General features: G+C 35.4%; 1 protein-coding gene across 50 annotated transcripts in view; it reads right to left on the bottom strand.

The window, feature by feature from the left end:
• The window catches only part of ABI2 (abl interactor 2), a 120,063-nt gene that overhangs the window by 51,834 nt on the left and 50,310 nt on the right, over positions 1 to 17,919 (bottom strand). For 26 of the 50 annotated variants that reach the window (XM_040475957.1, XM_040475958.1, XM_040475966.1 and 23 more), the window contains exons 2-3: positions 15,177 to 15,344; positions 2,438 to 2,614 (exon numbers count right to left, since the gene is read on the bottom strand). In XM_040475957.1, coding sequence (XP_040331891.1) covers positions 2,438 to 2,614; positions 15,177 to 15,344 — 345 coding nt within the window. Of the gene's footprint in view, positions 1 to 958; positions 977 to 2,437; positions 2,615 to 15,176; positions 15,345 to 17,919 lie in introns of all 50 variants that reach the window. The other 24 variants (XM_040475935.1, XM_040475916.1, XM_040475950.1 and 21 more) reach the window with 1 other exon arrangement.

The raw sequence follows: 17,919 nt of genomic DNA, 5'->3' as shown, positions 1-17,919 counted from the left end.
CAAATAACAGGGTTTAGAAAGAAAATGTATTTGAAAATAAATTACAAGGGTCAGTTAAGAAAATAAGAACAAAAAGGAAATGCATGCTTAGTTTGGTGAATACGATTTTAGTAACTGTATTTAAAAGAGACTTCTTGAATATACTTGAATGCCTTTTACCATTAATTCTCCAAAATACTAAAACTGTAAAAAAAAAGAAAAAAACACCTAAACTGTTACTGAAATACACAACAAAATATTTCTCTAATTTTTTACCTGTTGTTAAATATTATCATGAACTTTTGATGTTTTGATATAATTAATATTCAGCTAGAAAAACTCTTAAAATGAGTTTATATTGAAATATTGGAAAAAAAAACTAATCTTGATTTTAGCAAAATACATGATACTGCAACTTAAAAAAAAACCCATAACACTGAATATTTTCCACTTCTCACTTTCTTTACATTGACTAAGAGTCAAGAGATAATGACATACTGGCCATAAGTGTATAATAAAGCACACCATTTATAGAATAAAAAGGCTATTACACAGGGGGAGGGTTAAATGAAGCACATTAGTTGGCCCTCCAATCCATAACATAAATTCTACATTTACAAAAATCCAGCTAATTTTACTCCATAATGACATTTTATGATACGATAACTTACATTTTATTTTCACAAAACATATTAACATTGCAAAATAAGCATTTATTCAAAAATATTTACTAAGCCACTAGTGTGTGTGTCAGGCACTGTTCTAGGAGCACAGGACAAGGTGGTGAACAACACAAAAAAATCTGCCCTCACAGAACATGAAGACACACCACAAAGTTGCATGACAAAAAGTTTTAAATATGAAAAAGAGGAATTATTTGTTGATTTTAGAAGGCCAAGTGCCGAGTATCTCTTCACTCCCCATATGTAATATTCTACATAAGAACAAAGAATGGAAATCCAGCCCTGGAATCTCTTACCTTAAATCTAAGCAACCACTTAATGCATAAATGGAGCAAATAAAAGAGGTAAGGAAAAAAAGCATTGAAAGGTTAGTTGGAACTTCAGGATGTGAAGAGAAAGGAAAAAAACAAAGAAAAAACAAGTTAAGCATTCAGCATTAAAAAATAATGTTTCAGTAGATCATAGAAAGAGTGGTCAAAGCAGAATGTGTCATGAACAGGAAGGTTTTTTGATGAAATTATATGACATTGCTTTATTCAAAAAACATTATTAAAGATTTCTTCACATTAGTGTCGCCTAAACACTAAAAGTCCAAATAAGAAGGACTACAGAGTCCCAAAAGAGTAATATTTTACTTGAATTAAGTAAGAATTGGAGTGGGAAGGAAATCATGTTTTTATTATGTAAATGGGCAAGCACAAATATTATGCTTTATTCTAAGTGCCTTTTGGAAGTAGATTCCAGCAGTATCCTAAAATTTTCTATTTGCAGTTATTAGCCTTGAAAAAAAATCTCAAAATTATAAAATTTTAAGTATTTTATAAAATTAAATATCAAATTCCAGATAATAATGTTTATATTAAAATTCTAAGAAAAATATTTTTTTAATTATACTGTATGTTTTATTTTACCAAGATATACATTAAATTTAGACTTAACTGATTTCTAGTCATACTAGTATAGTGTATTTTTTTAATTTACATTTGCTTATATATAAAGACATAAATCAACTGCATAAACTATACAGTTTCACTTATAAGTATATTGTATATATTTATCCAAAGTCACATTTAATAAGTCACTGCCTTTCAAATCAATGATTAAGATGTAAACTTTAAGCTACTTAATACTTAGCTGATGCTCCAAATAGTTTAAGTATAAATACCAATTTCATTGAAATTTATATGCACTTCAGTTTTGATCATGGTATTTTATATATACAGCAGGCACTCTAATACATTTTAAAAGATAGCCAAAACACATAATGGCTACATATTCAAAATGGGTAGAAATATTAATTCATATATTACTTTTGTCTACACTATTCTCACCCAAATGTTAAGACAGAATTATTTTAGAAAAATTCAAAGTACATGTTTGTTTACATATGTTCTTTCTGAAAACTAATGCCAGAAGCTTGCTGATAAATTCTTGAGGTAAGGTAAATACTTTAATAACATGCTAAGTAATCTTTTAATCAGTCATATTAAGTCATTAAAAGACTACAGAAATTATACCACACTTATTTGCCCAATCTACATGAGGTATTATCATAACTGTTTAAATAAATGCATTTCATTTACAGATGACTGCTTAAAACTTGACAACATAGCACTAAGAAGAAGCAAGAAGGATAAAATAGTTATAGTAGTAAGGAATCTTCAGAACCACAACTGGGCCAAAACTTGGGCTTCCAAAAAAGATAAAAGCTTCATTTTCTAAAGCGTTTCATTATGGACTGCTATTTTTAAAAGGCTGACAAAAATTATACTTACCTTTACTCCATGTCCAATATCATCTAGAATTGTATAGTCAATAGGTTTTCTAATATAACGAACTGGTCGTTCAAGATTGGCTGGAGCAATAATCTTATGTGTCCTTGAAGTGTTTTTATTGGTAGTCAAAATACCAATCTCTCTTCTTGCAACTTTCTCTTTATGAATATCAACGGTCTGAAAAATATAATGTAAGTGCAACACGAGAATGTATAGTTCTAATAACCGGAAAAGTCAAAATATAGGTGCTCAGTGACTTAACATCATTATTTATATTCTTAACCCCAATGGCTAAATTTTCTCCTTTTTGGACCTACTGGTTTTCTCCATTTCTAGGCTAAAGCAAGGGCTGGCAAATCATGGCTGGCAGACCAAATCTGGCCCACTAAGTTTTTTACCACCTGAAGTTTTTTGTTTTTACAACCCAGGAGTGGTATTTACATGTTTTAATGGTTTTAAAAAGTCTAAAGAAAATTAGTGCCATGACATGTGAAAATTATACAGAATTCAAATTTCAGTTTCTATACATAAAATTTTATTGGACCACTGCCATTCTACTCACTTACATATTTTCATATTACAAGGGCAAAGAAGAATGTTGTAACAAAGACTGTATGGCCTGCAAAGCCTAAAATATTTATTAGCTGGGCCTTTACAGAAAAAGTTTGCCAATCCTTGGGTTAAAGCATGCTAATTTTTTCCCAAACCCCATTTATATTTATACTAATACAATGATCAAGAAAACCCCAGTGGTTAAGTTGGTTACATTTTAAAATAACCTATTAGTGTAATTTCCATTGGTGTTTAAATGCCTTTTTTATTAAAAAAAAAAAAAAAAAAAAAAAAAAAAAAAAAAAAAAAGAGCCTGGGTGGCTCAGTAGGTTGAGCGTCCAACTTCGGCTCAGGTCATGATCTTGCAGTTCGTGAGTTCGAGCCCCACATCAGGCTCTGTGATGACAGCTCAGAACGTGGAGTCTGCTTCAGAATCTGTGACTCCCTCTCTCTCTGCCCCTCCCCTGCTCATGCTGTGTCTTCTCTCAATAAATAAATAAACGTTTAAAAAAAAAAAGAGCCTAAAATATAAATACAATGTTAACATTTTTTTTACAAAAAAATTTGTTTTTTATGACACAATACTCATAAAATATTTCATTAATTTATTGGGTTTATTAAATGTTCACATAGGATGTGTTTTTTTACTTCTCCATTTGCTAATAGAGGGTGAATTTCTGTACACAGATAATACTATGTTTCTTATTAATTTAATGAATACTATTAAACAGCATTTTCAAACAGCAGGCTGTAATTTAGTGGCATATGAAGAGCAATTATTTTATATTTTTTAATTTTTTAAAGTGTTTTTATTTATTTTAAAAGAGAGAGAGAGAGAGCTGGGGAGGAGCAGAGAGGGAGGGAGAGAGAGAGAATCCCAAGCAGGCTCCACACTCCCAGCACAGAGCCTGATGCAGGGCTCAAACCCACAAACCACAAGATCATGACCTAAGTGGAAATCAAGAGTTTGTGCTGTCAGTGCAGAGCCTGCTTGGGATTCTTTCTCCCTCTCTCTCTGCCCCTCACCCACTCCCACTGTCTCTGTCTCTCTCAAAATAAATACACAAACTTCAAAAATAAAAAACACTTTCAAAATGTTTTTCAAAAACAAAAAATAAAATATCTGTAATAATACAGAAAAGATAACCATATGACAGTATTAAATATCACTTTATGAAATATGAAAGCTGCTTATCTATCCTCTTAAACTACCTACGGTATGAAGGAAACTTGAAACAAATTCAGAGCCTCTTATTTCAATGAAAAGACTTAAAAACAATTTTTTTAAATGTCTGTTTATTTTTGAGAGAGACAGAGAGACAGAGCGCAAGCAGGGGAAGGGCAGAGAGAGAGAAAGACATAGATCTGAAGCAGGCTCCAGGCTCTGAGCTGTCAGCACAGAGCCTGACGTGGGGCTCAAATGCACAAACTATGAAATCATAACCTGAACTGAAGTCACCAACCATAACCAACTGAGCCACCCAGGTGCCCCTCAGCCAAAAGACTAAAAGCCAACAGGATCTGTAAGCTTCACAACTAGTATCTAAATAAAGTATCAAATCAAAGACTGGCCAAGGTAGTAACTTTATCATTTAAGTATTTCTTTTTAAAACAAAAATAATCTTTGAGCTTTTTCTGAGCATGTTAAGTAAAAATGACAAAATCTGCTTTCCTTTTCAACTACTTGGTAGAGCTGTAACAGAAAAAAAGAAATTTGTATGTTAGTGACAATGTTGGTATTTACTTATTTTTAACTTCAGAGAAATAAAAATCTCATTTTGAATAATTTTTAATGAGTCACATTCTAAATCATTAAAAATATGGGCTAAGAAGATTTCATATATATTAAGTACACTTCAAAATAAACAAAAACCAAAGAAAATAGGCATATTTTTGTACCTATTTTTTATATAACTGGTCTTAAACACATCAATAAAGGAAAATTTATCAGAGAATGTTATTTTCTTGAGACATTGTTTCCACCCCACTTTTTATTTTTTTAAGTTTATTTGTTTTGGGGGGGGGGGCACCAGCACAGAGCCCAATGCCAGACTGAAACTCACAAACTGTGAGATCATGACCTGAGCCGAAATCAAGAGTCAGATGCTTAACCAACTGAGCCCCTCCATGTTGTTTTTAGAAACATAATTATCCTATTCAAAAATGAAGCCATAAGAATGCAAACCCAAGCAACCATAGAATTTTAAGCTTACTGCAAATTGAAACTTCAATTTCAAATTTTCATGCTGGAAATATGAATAAATCTCTACAAAATAAAAATGGGGAAGCAACTTTCCATATCTGCACTAATATATAGTTACATTTTATAGTAAGCACATTTTTTTAATTGTTTGAAAAAATTGAGGCTTTTTTTTTTTTAAAAAAGCACTCAAAACATTTGATCATACCTGGTGACTGGGGCATTTACATATTACCTCTATGTTCTCTTTATATACACACAAACACACAGCCCAAACCCACAAACCTTTATGCTAAGGATAAAACAAAAACCAGTATAGCAAAGAAAAAGATCTCAGACCTATGAGCCTAAATAAGGGCTAGTTGCTATAAAAGGACATAAAATTGGGCTCTTACATCTTCCTAGGAGAGAAGGCAAAGTACAATGAATTACAAGGTAATATATCCCTTCATGAGGAAGGGACAATTTTCCCAGGACTAAACTCTAAAAGGATTTGGTTGAAGGAATTCTGAAGAGAAAAATGTTGCTTTTTGTATTAATTACCAGTAAAAACTGAATGCATGCTCTAAAACATAATTCTTAACAGGATATATACATGGGAAATCAAAAGAATTTAGTTTCACTATATAATATTCTAGTTGTCTATTTTCAAAGAATACCTACATCTGGGAAAAACTAGAGCAGGGCTTCTCAACAGAGACACTATTGAGATTTGGGGCCAGATCATTCTTTGTTGTGGGAAGCTGTCCTGAGTATTGTACAATGTGAAGAAGCATCCCAGAAGATACCAAGAGCACCCCAAGTTGTGACAACCAAAAATGTCTGCAGTGCCAAATGTCTCTGCAGGGGTAAAACTACCCGGATTGAGAACCAATGATCTAGAGGAGAGACTAATTCACTTATCCTTACATTATGCACTCTCAAATATCAGTTGTTTCCAGACTTGTTACAAGAGTTGACTTAAGATTAATGTCTCTAGCGACTGGATAAGTATAGATATTTGGTGTCTTTAACTTTTTAAAAACATATACAGTAATAAAAGTAATATATGGTTAAGAAAATCAAAGAGCATAAGTTGTATTCTTCCCATCCTACTACCACACTAGGTTGAACTGTAGGAGTTCTTGTGAATCAAATATATCTTCAGAAAATAGATAGCTATGATTTTATTTAGAATCTGAATAATAACAGAGAACAATAAATCTACTCCATAAGGAAGGAGAAGAAAGTTTGGTCTATAACATTCTGAAATTTTCAGCAATCACCTACTTCAAATTTTTCAAAGGTTTCTCTTGGGGAAAATCACATTCAAATTAGATGGAGTAACAGAATGAACACTCCTCTATATACCTAAAATCCAGCTTCAACATTCATCAACTCACAGCCAATTATTAGTTTTAAAATAATTTTTTAAAGCTCTTATATTTTTTTATTAAAAATATGGCTACTCTGTTTTTCCTAAATCAAATTCATAGCCTTCAGTAATCATCATTGCCTTGCCTTTTCATATTCTTTGAAATTACAAAACTAAAATGTGTTAAAGTTAAATTTTGGAAGTACAAGTTCAACATTGATATTTAGGAAGAATTTTAATAGAAAAAAAGTATTTCAAATTTATCCTGTCACTTCTAGAGTTGTTGGTTACATGATAATAAATTTAGTCTTATTTAGTAGAGGTCTCAATAATACCACTTACCTGTGGCAAGTAAAAAATGTGTTTAGCAAAGATGACCAAAACTAATGCAAGTTACTTTTAATAAATACTACTATTGTTTGTTACCTGTTAACCAAAATATACACCAAATAATGTCACTGCAACTGTGTGGTCTATTCCTATTAACAGATCCTTATTAATTTGTTTCTCTATCCTTCTCATGGCTATTGCCAAGTCTGGTCTCACATGCTGTGGGCTTCCCCCATGACACTTTAGCCAAGTAGTGCCAAACCCAAGCTCTCTAGGATACCTCTTATCACCCTCAGATAACCATAATGGCTCCCAACTCCCTTGCAAGCCTGAGACCCACTCCTACATCTCCTTCATGGATCCAAACACATGCTCAGGCCACAACAGATATCAGGCAGGTACTGTATAAAGTACTTTGTTTTAGGATTACCCATGCATTGTTGTGGCCCATTAACACAGATAATCAAAAGGTGACTGTACTGGACAGTACTACTTCAGCTGATCATCAGTGTGAGAAAACATCTGCAAATAGTTACGGTGGAATAACTCAACTAAGTTGGGTGTTTTCAAATATGTCTCAATTTTTTAATTATAAGTTAATGTTTCAAATAAGCATTTAATTATTTATTTATTATTATTTTTTTTAAGAATCACATGCTATTTTATTTATTTTATTTATTTTTTAATGTTTATTTATTTTTGAGACAGAGAGAGACAGAGCATGACCAGGGGAGGGGCAGAGAGAGAGGGAGACACGGAATCTGAAACAGGCTCCAGGCTCTGAGCGGTCAGCACAGAGCCCGACGCGGGGCTCGAACTCACGGACCGTGAGATCATGACCTGAGCCGAAGTCGGACGCTCAACCGACCGAGCCACCCAGGCGCCCCAGCATTTAATTATTTAAATGACAAATAGGCTTTAAATTATTCATCTTTCATAAAACAAATTAGTTATTACTAAATGGCAATTTTCACTTATTCATTTTTTATAAAACGATATAAACTATACGTAAGAATTTAAAAACTGTATAAACCCTATCTTCTATGAATAATTACATATTGATAACCTTTCAAAGGATCTCCTTAATTTAAAATCAAATTTTTAAACAAGGCTATAAAGTTTGTTCTTAAGTAGGCTTCATGCCCAGCACGGAGCCCAGTGTGGGACCTGAACTCACAACACTGAGATCAAGGCCTTAGCTGAGATTGAGTCGGACGCTTAACTGACAGAGCACACAGACACCCCAAGGCTACAAAGGTTTTTTTTGTTTTTGTTTTTGTTTTTTATAAATTTTTTTTTCTTTTTTTCAACGTTTATTTTTGGGACAGAGAGAGACAGAGCATGAACGGGGGAGGGGCAGAGAGAGAGGGAGACACAGAATCGGAAACAGGCTCCAGGCTCTGAGCCATCAGCCCAGAGCCCGACACGGGGCTCGAACTCCCGGACCGCGAGATCGTGACCTGGCTGAAGTCGGACACTTAACCGACTGCACCACCCAGGCGTCCCGGCTACAAAGTTTTTTAAACAAAAAATTACCTGGGACTCCTGGGTGGCTCAATTGGTTAAATGTCCAGCTCTTGATTTCAACTCAGGTCATGATCTCACAGTTCATGAGTTCAAACTCCCAGTTGGGCTATGTGCTGACAGCACAGGGCCTGCGTGGGATTCTCTCTCTCCCTCTCTCTCTCTGCCCCTCCCCTGCTCACACATGCACACTCTCTCTCTTTCTCTCAAAATAAATGAATAAATTTTTAAAAATTACCTTACATGGTAAGTTCCTCAGGGGTTAGAACTTCCACCGCCTTTTAGTATCTAGCCCTTGAGAAGAATTACTTCCCTTCTCATAGCATTTAATAATCATTCCTTCCTATTTCCTTTACTCTCTGTTAACTACTTCAACACCTGGCCAAATAAATTCTAGTCAGCTCTTAGAGTGGGAAGAACACTACTGTTTAAGTTCTTTATGTTGCCTTTGAACCCCCTGATCTCCTTCTAAGCCATTATGAGGGGGCACTTGCGTGGCTGAGTCGGTTAAGTGTCCACCTCTTGATTTCGGCTCAGGTCACGACCTCATGGTTCATGGGATAGAATCCCAAGTCCGGCTCTGCATTGACAGCGTGTGGTCTGCTTGGGATTCGTAGCCTCTCTCACTCTGCCCCTCCCCCACCTCACACTCACACCACACACTCTGTCTCAAAATAAATACACTTTAAGCCATGATGAACTGAATGTAGACAGTATTGACTCTTTAGGTTAAGTTGAGAAAAGCGACAGGCCTGGCTTGGAAAATTTTTAGTTTATAAGCTTATAAGAATTTTAGTTTGGGGGACCTGGGTGGCTCAGTCCATTAAGCATCCAACTCTTGGTTTCCGCTCAGGTCATCTCACGGTTTGTGAGTTTGGCCCCATGTCAGGCTCTGTGCTGGCAGTGAGAAGCCTGCTTGAGATTCTCTCTCTCCCCCTCTCTCTCTGCCCCTCCCCTGCTCACACTGTCTCTGTCTCTCTCAAAAAGAAATAAGTAAACTTAAAAAATATATTTTAAAAAAAAGAATTTTAGTTTGAATAATGTTCTCATAAACCTTTTTTTTTAACTAACCAGAAATGGACACAAAGTCAAGGACACAGTAATAGCATTCATCCTTACACATAATGCTATACTGACTTAAAAGTAGCTATGTATGTTTATACAAGTAATTCAGTAAAATTAAATGTTTGTTCTGATAACTATATATTTTTGAAAAATATTTAATGTTAATTTAACTCCTACTCTCAGTTTTGTTTTTTTTTTTTAATTTTTTTTTTTCAACGTTTATTTATTTTTGGGACAGAGAGAGACAGAGCATGAACAGGGAAGGGGCAGAGAGAGAGCGAGACACAGAATCGGAAACAGGCTCCAGGCTCTGAGCCATCAGCCCAGAGCCCGACGCGGGGCTCGAACTCACGGACCGCGAGATCGTGAGCTGAAGTCGGACGCTTAACCGACTGCGCCACCCAGGCGCCCCTACTCTCAGTTTTAAAATTAAAAATTTGTTAGCTTTTTAAATAATATGCTTCCAAAGAAATAAGATAACAGCAACAAAGCTAGAGATAGGATTTCTTTAAAATTGCCACCCTTGGGAGGCGCCTGAGTGGCTTAGTCGGCTAAGCATCCGACTTCGGCTCAGATCATGATCTCATAGTTTGTGGGTTCGAGCCCAACATCGGGCTCTGTGCTGACAGTTCAGAGCCTGGAGTCTGCTTCAGATTCTGTGTCTCCCTCTCTCTCTCTGCTCCTCCCCCACTCATACTCTGCCTCTCTCTGTCCCTCAAAAATAAATGTTTAAAAAAAATTTTTTAATTGCCATCCTTGGGGCACCTGGCTGGCTGAGTCAGTGGAACATGTGACTCTTGACCTCAGGGTTGTGAGTTTGAGCCCCACAATGGGTGTAGAAATTACTTAAAAATAAATTTTTTAAAAATATTTATTTCTGAGAGAGCACAAGTGGGGGAGGGGCAGAGAGAGGGGGCAGAGGATCTAAAGTGGGCTCTGTGTTGACAGGCTGACAATAGCAAGCCAATGTGGGCTCAAACTCATGAACTGTGAGATAATGACCTGAGCTGAAGTCAGACACTCAACTGACTGAGCCACCCAGATGCCCTAAAAATAAAATCTTTAAAAAATAAATAAAAAATAAAAATTAAATTGCCACCCTTAAACTACCTAAGGTAATCTACATCAAGAACCTATCCTAATACTTCTTATGGATATGGTGAGTGTGGTGTAAATTAGTGCACTACTTCATACTATGTTTAGTACAAAAAAGTCTGATACTAAATATTCGTAATCAATTCTATTTTGTTTTTTAAAACCTCTGCCATTCAGTTGGCTAAGTCAATGGAATTCCCATCTTCAGATTCTAATTCAGAATAATTTAGGCAATAGTTCAGTTATATCAGAGTGATGGAGGGTTGAGGTCAGCAGGGCACAGACTGAGGTGAATAGCAGAGCCAGCAGAATAGAAAGAAAAAAAGCAAATATAAATCAAGTTCATTTGTAGGAACCTCAAAAGAATAAAGAATTCCAAATGGAAAATAGCTCAGATATCATCTAATCAGTCTTATCATTTTATAGATGAGAAAACTGAAGTTCAAGTCAAATGTCACACAAGTCAGCAGAAGAATCAAAGTAAAACTTAGATCCCTGACCCTCCCCACTCCCAAACATATGGAGAAAAGAGGTAGAGCACTAGGCGGCTGAAAAGTGATAAGGTTCCTACCCATGACACAGAAAAAAGATACTGATGAGGAAAGAAATCAAATACATCAGAGATCTAGTATCTCCTAGTCCTGAACCACTCTACCAGACAATTCCTACAAAACAACTCTTAATACCTACTAGCATTCCAATAAATATGTGATCTGGTCTTTGACCTGACTGAACCTCCATTTCTTTCCTTCTTCAATCCAATCTTCTCTCCAAATTCTCTAAACCTAATACTTTTGCTCAAATTGCCAAAAAAAAAAAAAAAAAAGAAAGATAGAAAGAGAAGAGAAAAGAAAAGAGAAAAGAGAAAAGAAAAGAAAAGAAAAGAAAAGAAAAGAAAAGAAAAGAAAAGAGGAAAGAAAAGGAAAGGAAAGGAAAGGAAAGGAAAGGAAAGGAAAGGAAAGGAAAGGAAAGGAAAGGAAAATCTAATCTCAAGATATCATAAGAACGTTCTGGCTCCCTCTAAAAACATAGTAATATTCTTAATAAAGCATAATAATAATAATAATAATAATAATAATACATATAATTACCAAACATTAGACAATAACAGTATTTAAGAACAAGGGCTTGCAAAAACTACAGCCTACATGCTAAATCTGGCCTGCAGACTGCTTTTATATGACCTACAAGTTAGAATAGCTTTTTACATTTTTAAATAGTGGTTTAAATACACACGCACAGGGGCGCCTGGGTGGCGCAGTCGGTTAAGCGTCCGACTTCAGCCAGGTCACGATCTCGCGGTCCGTGAGTTCGAGCCCCGCGTCGGGCTCTGGGCTGATGGCTCAGAGCCTGGAGCCTGTTTCCGATTCTGTGTCTCCCTCTCTCTCTGCCCCTCCCCACTTCATGCTCTGTCTCTCTCTGTCCCCAAAATAAATAAACGTTGAAAAAAAAAATTTTTTTTTAATAAATAAATAAATAAATAAATAAATACACACGCACACAGAGAATAACACGAAACTGATACTACACATGTGGCCCACAAAGCCTAAAATATTGACTAGCTGGTCCTTTACAGAAAAGGTTTGCCAATCCTTGTATTTAGAGTATTTACTAAGTATTTGCTTTGTAAACAGAAAATGTTTTCTCATACTATAATCTTTCAGTCTAAAGAGTATCAAATAACTCTGATGTTCAACTGACTTTTCTTTTTTAATGTTTATTTATTTAATTTATTTTTGAGAGAGAGAGCGGGTGAGAGAGAGAGAGGAAGAGAAACCAGGAGACAGAGAATACAAAGCAGGCTCTGCACTGACAGTACAGAGCCTGCTTCGGGGCTCAAACTCACAAACTGCAAGATCATGACCTGAGGTGAAATCAAAAGTTGGACACTCAACCAACCGAGCCACAGAGGTGCCCTCAATTGACTTTTAAAACAAAGGACTCTACCTGTGCATTAAGTATAACTGAAAATTATTTCAACCCTTAAGGCAAATACTAAAAAATATATAATTTTTAAAATTTATTTATTTCTTAGCTATAACCTCCATCAGCCCATTTCTCCTATTCAACCTCTCACCCAGCATACTCTTTTGTATAGACTTAACAGGTATTATACAACTGCAGATCCCTCACCCTTCCAGGGATTGTTCAACTTCAAATGAAGAAGAGTCAACATATTCTTGACAGCTCTGACTCAGGCCCCTGTTATTTCCCCCCCCCCCTTTTTTTTAAGTTTACATATATTTGAGAGAAAGTGAGACAGAAAGACAGACAGAACCAGTGGGGGAGGCGGGCGCAGACAGGATCCAAAGCAGGCTCTAGGCTCTGTGCTAATACCAGAGAGCCCGAGGTGGGGCTCGAACTCATGAACCATGAGATCATGACCTAAGCCGAAGTCTGATGCTTAACCGACTGAGACACCAAGGTGCCCCTGGCCCCTGTTATTTCTGACCTACTAATCTCTATCCATTCATCTCTCCCATTTTTCACTTACTCCATTAAAATGGCTTTAAAAGACAGTACTAATTAGACTATTAATTATATGTAGATTTATGTGACACTCAAAAATAAAATGTTCTCATTAACTGAATTCATACATATAATTACAACTTAGAGTAGACTTATTCACCTTCCTCAAGACTGCTACCCTTCTCAGGTGCCTGGGTGGCTCAGTCAGTTGGGCGGCTGACTTCAGCTCAGGTCATGATCTCACCGTTCATGGGTTCGAGCCCCACATTGGGCTCTGTGCTGACAGCTCAGAGCCTGGAGCCTGCTTCAGATTCTGTGTCTCCCTCTCGCTCTGCCCCTCTCCATCTCATTTTCTCTCTCTCTCTCCCAAAAAATAAAAATGTTTTAAAAATTAAAAAAAAAAAAAACTGCTACCCTTCTCTACCAAAGTAGTACAGAATTCTAATCAAAAAACAGCTGATTATCAGGGCACCTGGTTGGTTCAGTCAGTAGAGCATCTGACTCTTGATCTCAGAGGCATAAGTTTGAGCCCCACGTTGGGTATAGAGATTACTTTTAAAAAACAGATGATTATCTTTCATTATTATTTGCTTATTGTCATCATCTATCTTCACAATCTCTTCTACTTTCACAAACTAATAACAAATTGTTCATCCTTTTTAGAAACTCTATTAATGTCTCTTCTGCATTTGAACTTTTCTTCTCATAGTCTTTTTTGGTCCTTTGTTAAGACTTCAAATATGCATAAATTCTAAAACTCTTAATTGTAAACCCCAAAATTCTCTATCAGATAGGTAATTTGTCAATATCCCTCCTTTTACAGAAAACCAAGTTCATCTATTTCATTATTATTATTTCTTCTAAGGGGTCACTTCCAAATAAAATTTACTTCTCGTTAAAACTCACCAATTCTTGGGGGGTTTGGGGAGGGTTTGTTTTTTACTTTAAGAGATACAGCAATATAGCAAGCAGTAAATTATACAATGTCTACAGAATTTCATATGGGATGTAAAGAAAACCTTACAGTGGCAAATACATTTTTAAGATTAAATAGTATTAAATAACAAGAAGTCCCTCTAAATCAGTTTGGTGAACTTTCAAATAACAAATATAAGTGAGTCTTCTCATATCTGGTTTGATTATCTGGACTCTATTTTATTTAATTACACAAATTAAGCTTCAGACTTTGAAAATTTGTTGGATTAGTCAATTTCAGAAGCATCCTGAACTCTGCTACTCAGTAACAAGACAGCTAAACTAGAAAAGCTCCAAAGATCTCATCAAAGAGAAGCAGGCAGATCAAAACCTTTATCTTTTTAATGTTTTTTAAAATTCATTTTGCAATTACAAATTGGCTTTTCATTGCAGTATTATTTAAATGGCCCCCAAATACAGAAATGGTTACGAAAGCTGTGACATACACATGCAATATTATACAGCCATTGAAAATGTTTATGAAGAGCTTGTAATATCATGGGAAGATATCTGTTGTCATAGTAAGTTAAAAGAACAAAATCCAAAATTCTATACATAATATAATCATAGCTACATTTTTAAAACTATTTATAGGAAAAATGTATTGGAATAAAGTATTGAAAGTACAAAGTTTAAACAGTGGTGAAAGGGTTTGTTTTTCCATTTTTTTATTTTTCTATATATTAAGGGAATGGCTTTTACAATGGAAAAAAGTATAACATTAAACTTTTTTAAGTTTTATATAAAGATAATTTTATAAGTTCACTTAAATTAATATTTTCTTTATTGAGATACGGTACCATCCTGATTAAGCAAAAGTCCTACCAACAGAAAAAAATGTAAAGAAGTGATTAGGCTATCACATTAATATTTTTTTTTAAGATAAAGAAATGTGGAATTCAGTACAAGTTGGAAGAAACCAGAGAAATTTTCACTCAAAGATAATTATTTTAACATGACTACTGAATTTTAATAAAAGTATTAAAATCTGCTTCCCTGTCAAATTCATAAAGAATTGCTCCACAAAAAGAATCAAAAACAACCTGATACTGAATTTGTATTTTGCAAATCATACATGTGAGTTAACTCACATGATAAAGCCTGCCAGCATTATACAGATTGCTTGTGTTTATAGTGTTCCTCAGAGGCAAAATAGAAAAGCAGTGTGGTCTCACTTGTGAAATATGATTGATTGAAGATTCCATCCTTCGTAGCTGGGATGCTTGGATATCCAGCATCTGCAGGACATTGTTGGCCAAGGTATTTATCAGATACGCAACACTTGCTAAGGACTGGGTGGTGTAGGCTTTGGTTTCTTCTAGAGCTCGCTGCTTATCTGCTGACTAAAGGGGGAAAAAAAACAATCATCAATTTAAAGATAACTCATTCTATCAATCTACTCTACAAAAATGCTCATAAAATCCATTGTTTCTGAATCTACATACACTAGTTAAAAATGTTCTGAATGTTAATTATCAGTATCATGTAAACCCAACAACTGTTGGCTGAGTTAATATTTTCATGTTGAATAGATACATCTTTGTATAGATGCATAAAATCCTATAGCCATTATTTTAAAAATGAGATCCACTGGATTTTAAAAAAAAATTTTTTTAATGTTTATTTATTTTTGAGAGAGACAGAGCATGAGTAAGGAAGGGGCAGAGAGAGAGGGAGACACAGAATCTGAAGCAGACTTCCAGCTGTCAGCACAGAGCCTGACTCAGGACTCGAACTCGTGAACCATGAAATCATGACCTGAGCCGAAGACAGATGCTCAACTGACAGAGCCCCCAGGCGCCCCCGATCCACTGGATATTTTGAGCAATGGCAGCAAGTACATAGCTTCTCAAGATCACTGTCTGGAAAAGTAGCACTGATGTGAATGTATAAATTCTAGCATCCATTTCTCTAGTTTTCTGAATTTGTTCTTTCCTTCCATTCTAAATGTGAAATGTGGGTAAAATGTAATGTCTCATTAAAGTAATAATGATAAAACATTTATAATGATAAGTAAAAATGACACTGTAAATAAAAATAGGTAATAATTGCGGCGAATAATGAAAGATTAAAATTAAAATATTTAAATCTTTCTTCTCAATCACTTTAAGTGCTATAACTCTATGGGACATAAATTGCCAAGTATCAAACTCTGGTTGAAGAACAGAGTACACAGTAAAAAGTGGTTAAATCATTATTTCCAAGGTCACAAGGCAAAACAATGGTAAAGATACATATGCTATGTTGCTAAATGCTAGACACCATCTTCTATAGAAAACTTCGGTTTAGGGTGCCTGGGTGGCTCAGTAGGTTAAAGTGTCGGACTTCAGCTCAGCTCATGATCTCACGGTTCATGAGTTCCAGCGCCACGCTAGGCTCTGTGCTGACAACTTGGAGCATGGAGCCTGCTTCAGAATCTGTGACTCCCTCTCTCTGCCCCTCACCCACTCACACTCTGTCTCTCTCTATCTCTCAAAAAATAAATAAACGTTAAAAAAAATTTTAACATAAAAAAGAAAAGAGACTGTAGTTCAGTAGAAAGTACATGAGCCTCTGAACAAGAAACCTTTTATTTTCATGTCATCTCTACTATTTACTTTACAAGGTATCAACTTGGACAAGATTAACAGTTTCTCAATTTCCTCAATTAGAAAACAAAAGAGATAAACCTCTATATCAACCATTCTAAGTAATGTGAATACCAAATAAGATAATGAATGTAAAACCACTTTCTAAAACTACAAATCATGATATGCTGTCATTATCTCTTTGAGTGCTCATTAGCTATTCAAAGTTCACTACATTCCACTCTCCTCTCTTTCCTACACAGTACAGGAGTCAAAATTAACAACCCTAGATATGTTTTTCCAGGGAGAGCAAAATTCTTTTGAAGAAGGAGCAGTCAACAAAATAATCAAATTATACTCAGTTTATCTTGCAAAGAGTTAAAGATAACTATATTAGCTTTTTTTTCTCTTTTCTATCTTAATCCTTAGTAATCTCTTTTTTTAATTTTATTTTTTATTTTTTAAAATTTACATCTAAATTAGTTAGCATATGGCACAAAAACAGACACATAGACCAATGGAATAGAATAGAAACCCCAGAACTAGACCCACAAACGTATGGCCAACTCATCTTTGACAAAGCAGGAAAGAACATCCAATGGAAAAAAGACAGTCTCTTTAACAAATGGTGCTGGGAGAACTGGACAGCAACATGCAGAAGGTTGAAACTAGACCACTTTCTCACACCATTCACAAAAATAAACTCAAAATGGATAAAGGACCTGAATGTGAGACAGGAAACCATCAAAACCTTAGAGGAGAAAGCAGGAAAAGACCTCTCTGACCTCAGCCGTAGCAATCTCTTACTCGACACATCCCCAAAGGCAAAAGCAAAAGTGAATTACTGGGACCTTATGAAGATAAAAAGCTTCTGCACAGCAAAGGAAACAACCAACAAAACTAAAAGGCAACCAACGGAATGGGAAAGGATATTTGCAAATGACATATCGGACAAAGGGCTAGTATCCAAAATCTATAAAGAGCTCACCAAACTCCACACCCGAAAAGCAAATAACCCAGTGAAGAAATGGGCAGAAAACATGAATAGACACTTCTCTAAAGAAGACATCTGGATGGCCAACAGGCACATGAAAAGATGTTCAGCGTCGCTCCTTATCAGGGAAATACAAATCAAAACCACACTCAGATATCACCTCACGCCAGTCAGAGTGGCCAAAATGAACAAATCAGGAGACTATAGATGCTGGAGAGGATGTGGAGAAACGGGAACCCTCTTGCACTGTTGGTGGGAATGCAAATTGGTGCAGCCGCTCTGGAAAGCAGTGTGGAGGTTCCTCAGAAATTTAAAAATAGACCTACCCTATGACCCAGCAATAGCACTGCTAGGAAT

The sequence above is a fragment of the Herpailurus yagouaroundi genome, unplaced genomic scaffold (assembly GCF_014898765.1).
Source record: "Herpailurus yagouaroundi ecotype Mexico unplaced genomic scaffold, PumYag 140, whole genome shotgun sequence".
NCBI classification, from domain to species: Eukaryota; Metazoa; Chordata; class Mammalia; order Carnivora; family Felidae; genus Herpailurus; species Herpailurus yagouaroundi.
The sequence above is the reverse complement of the archived record's forward strand: the minus strand, read 5'-3'. Positions and strand labels throughout refer to the sequence as shown.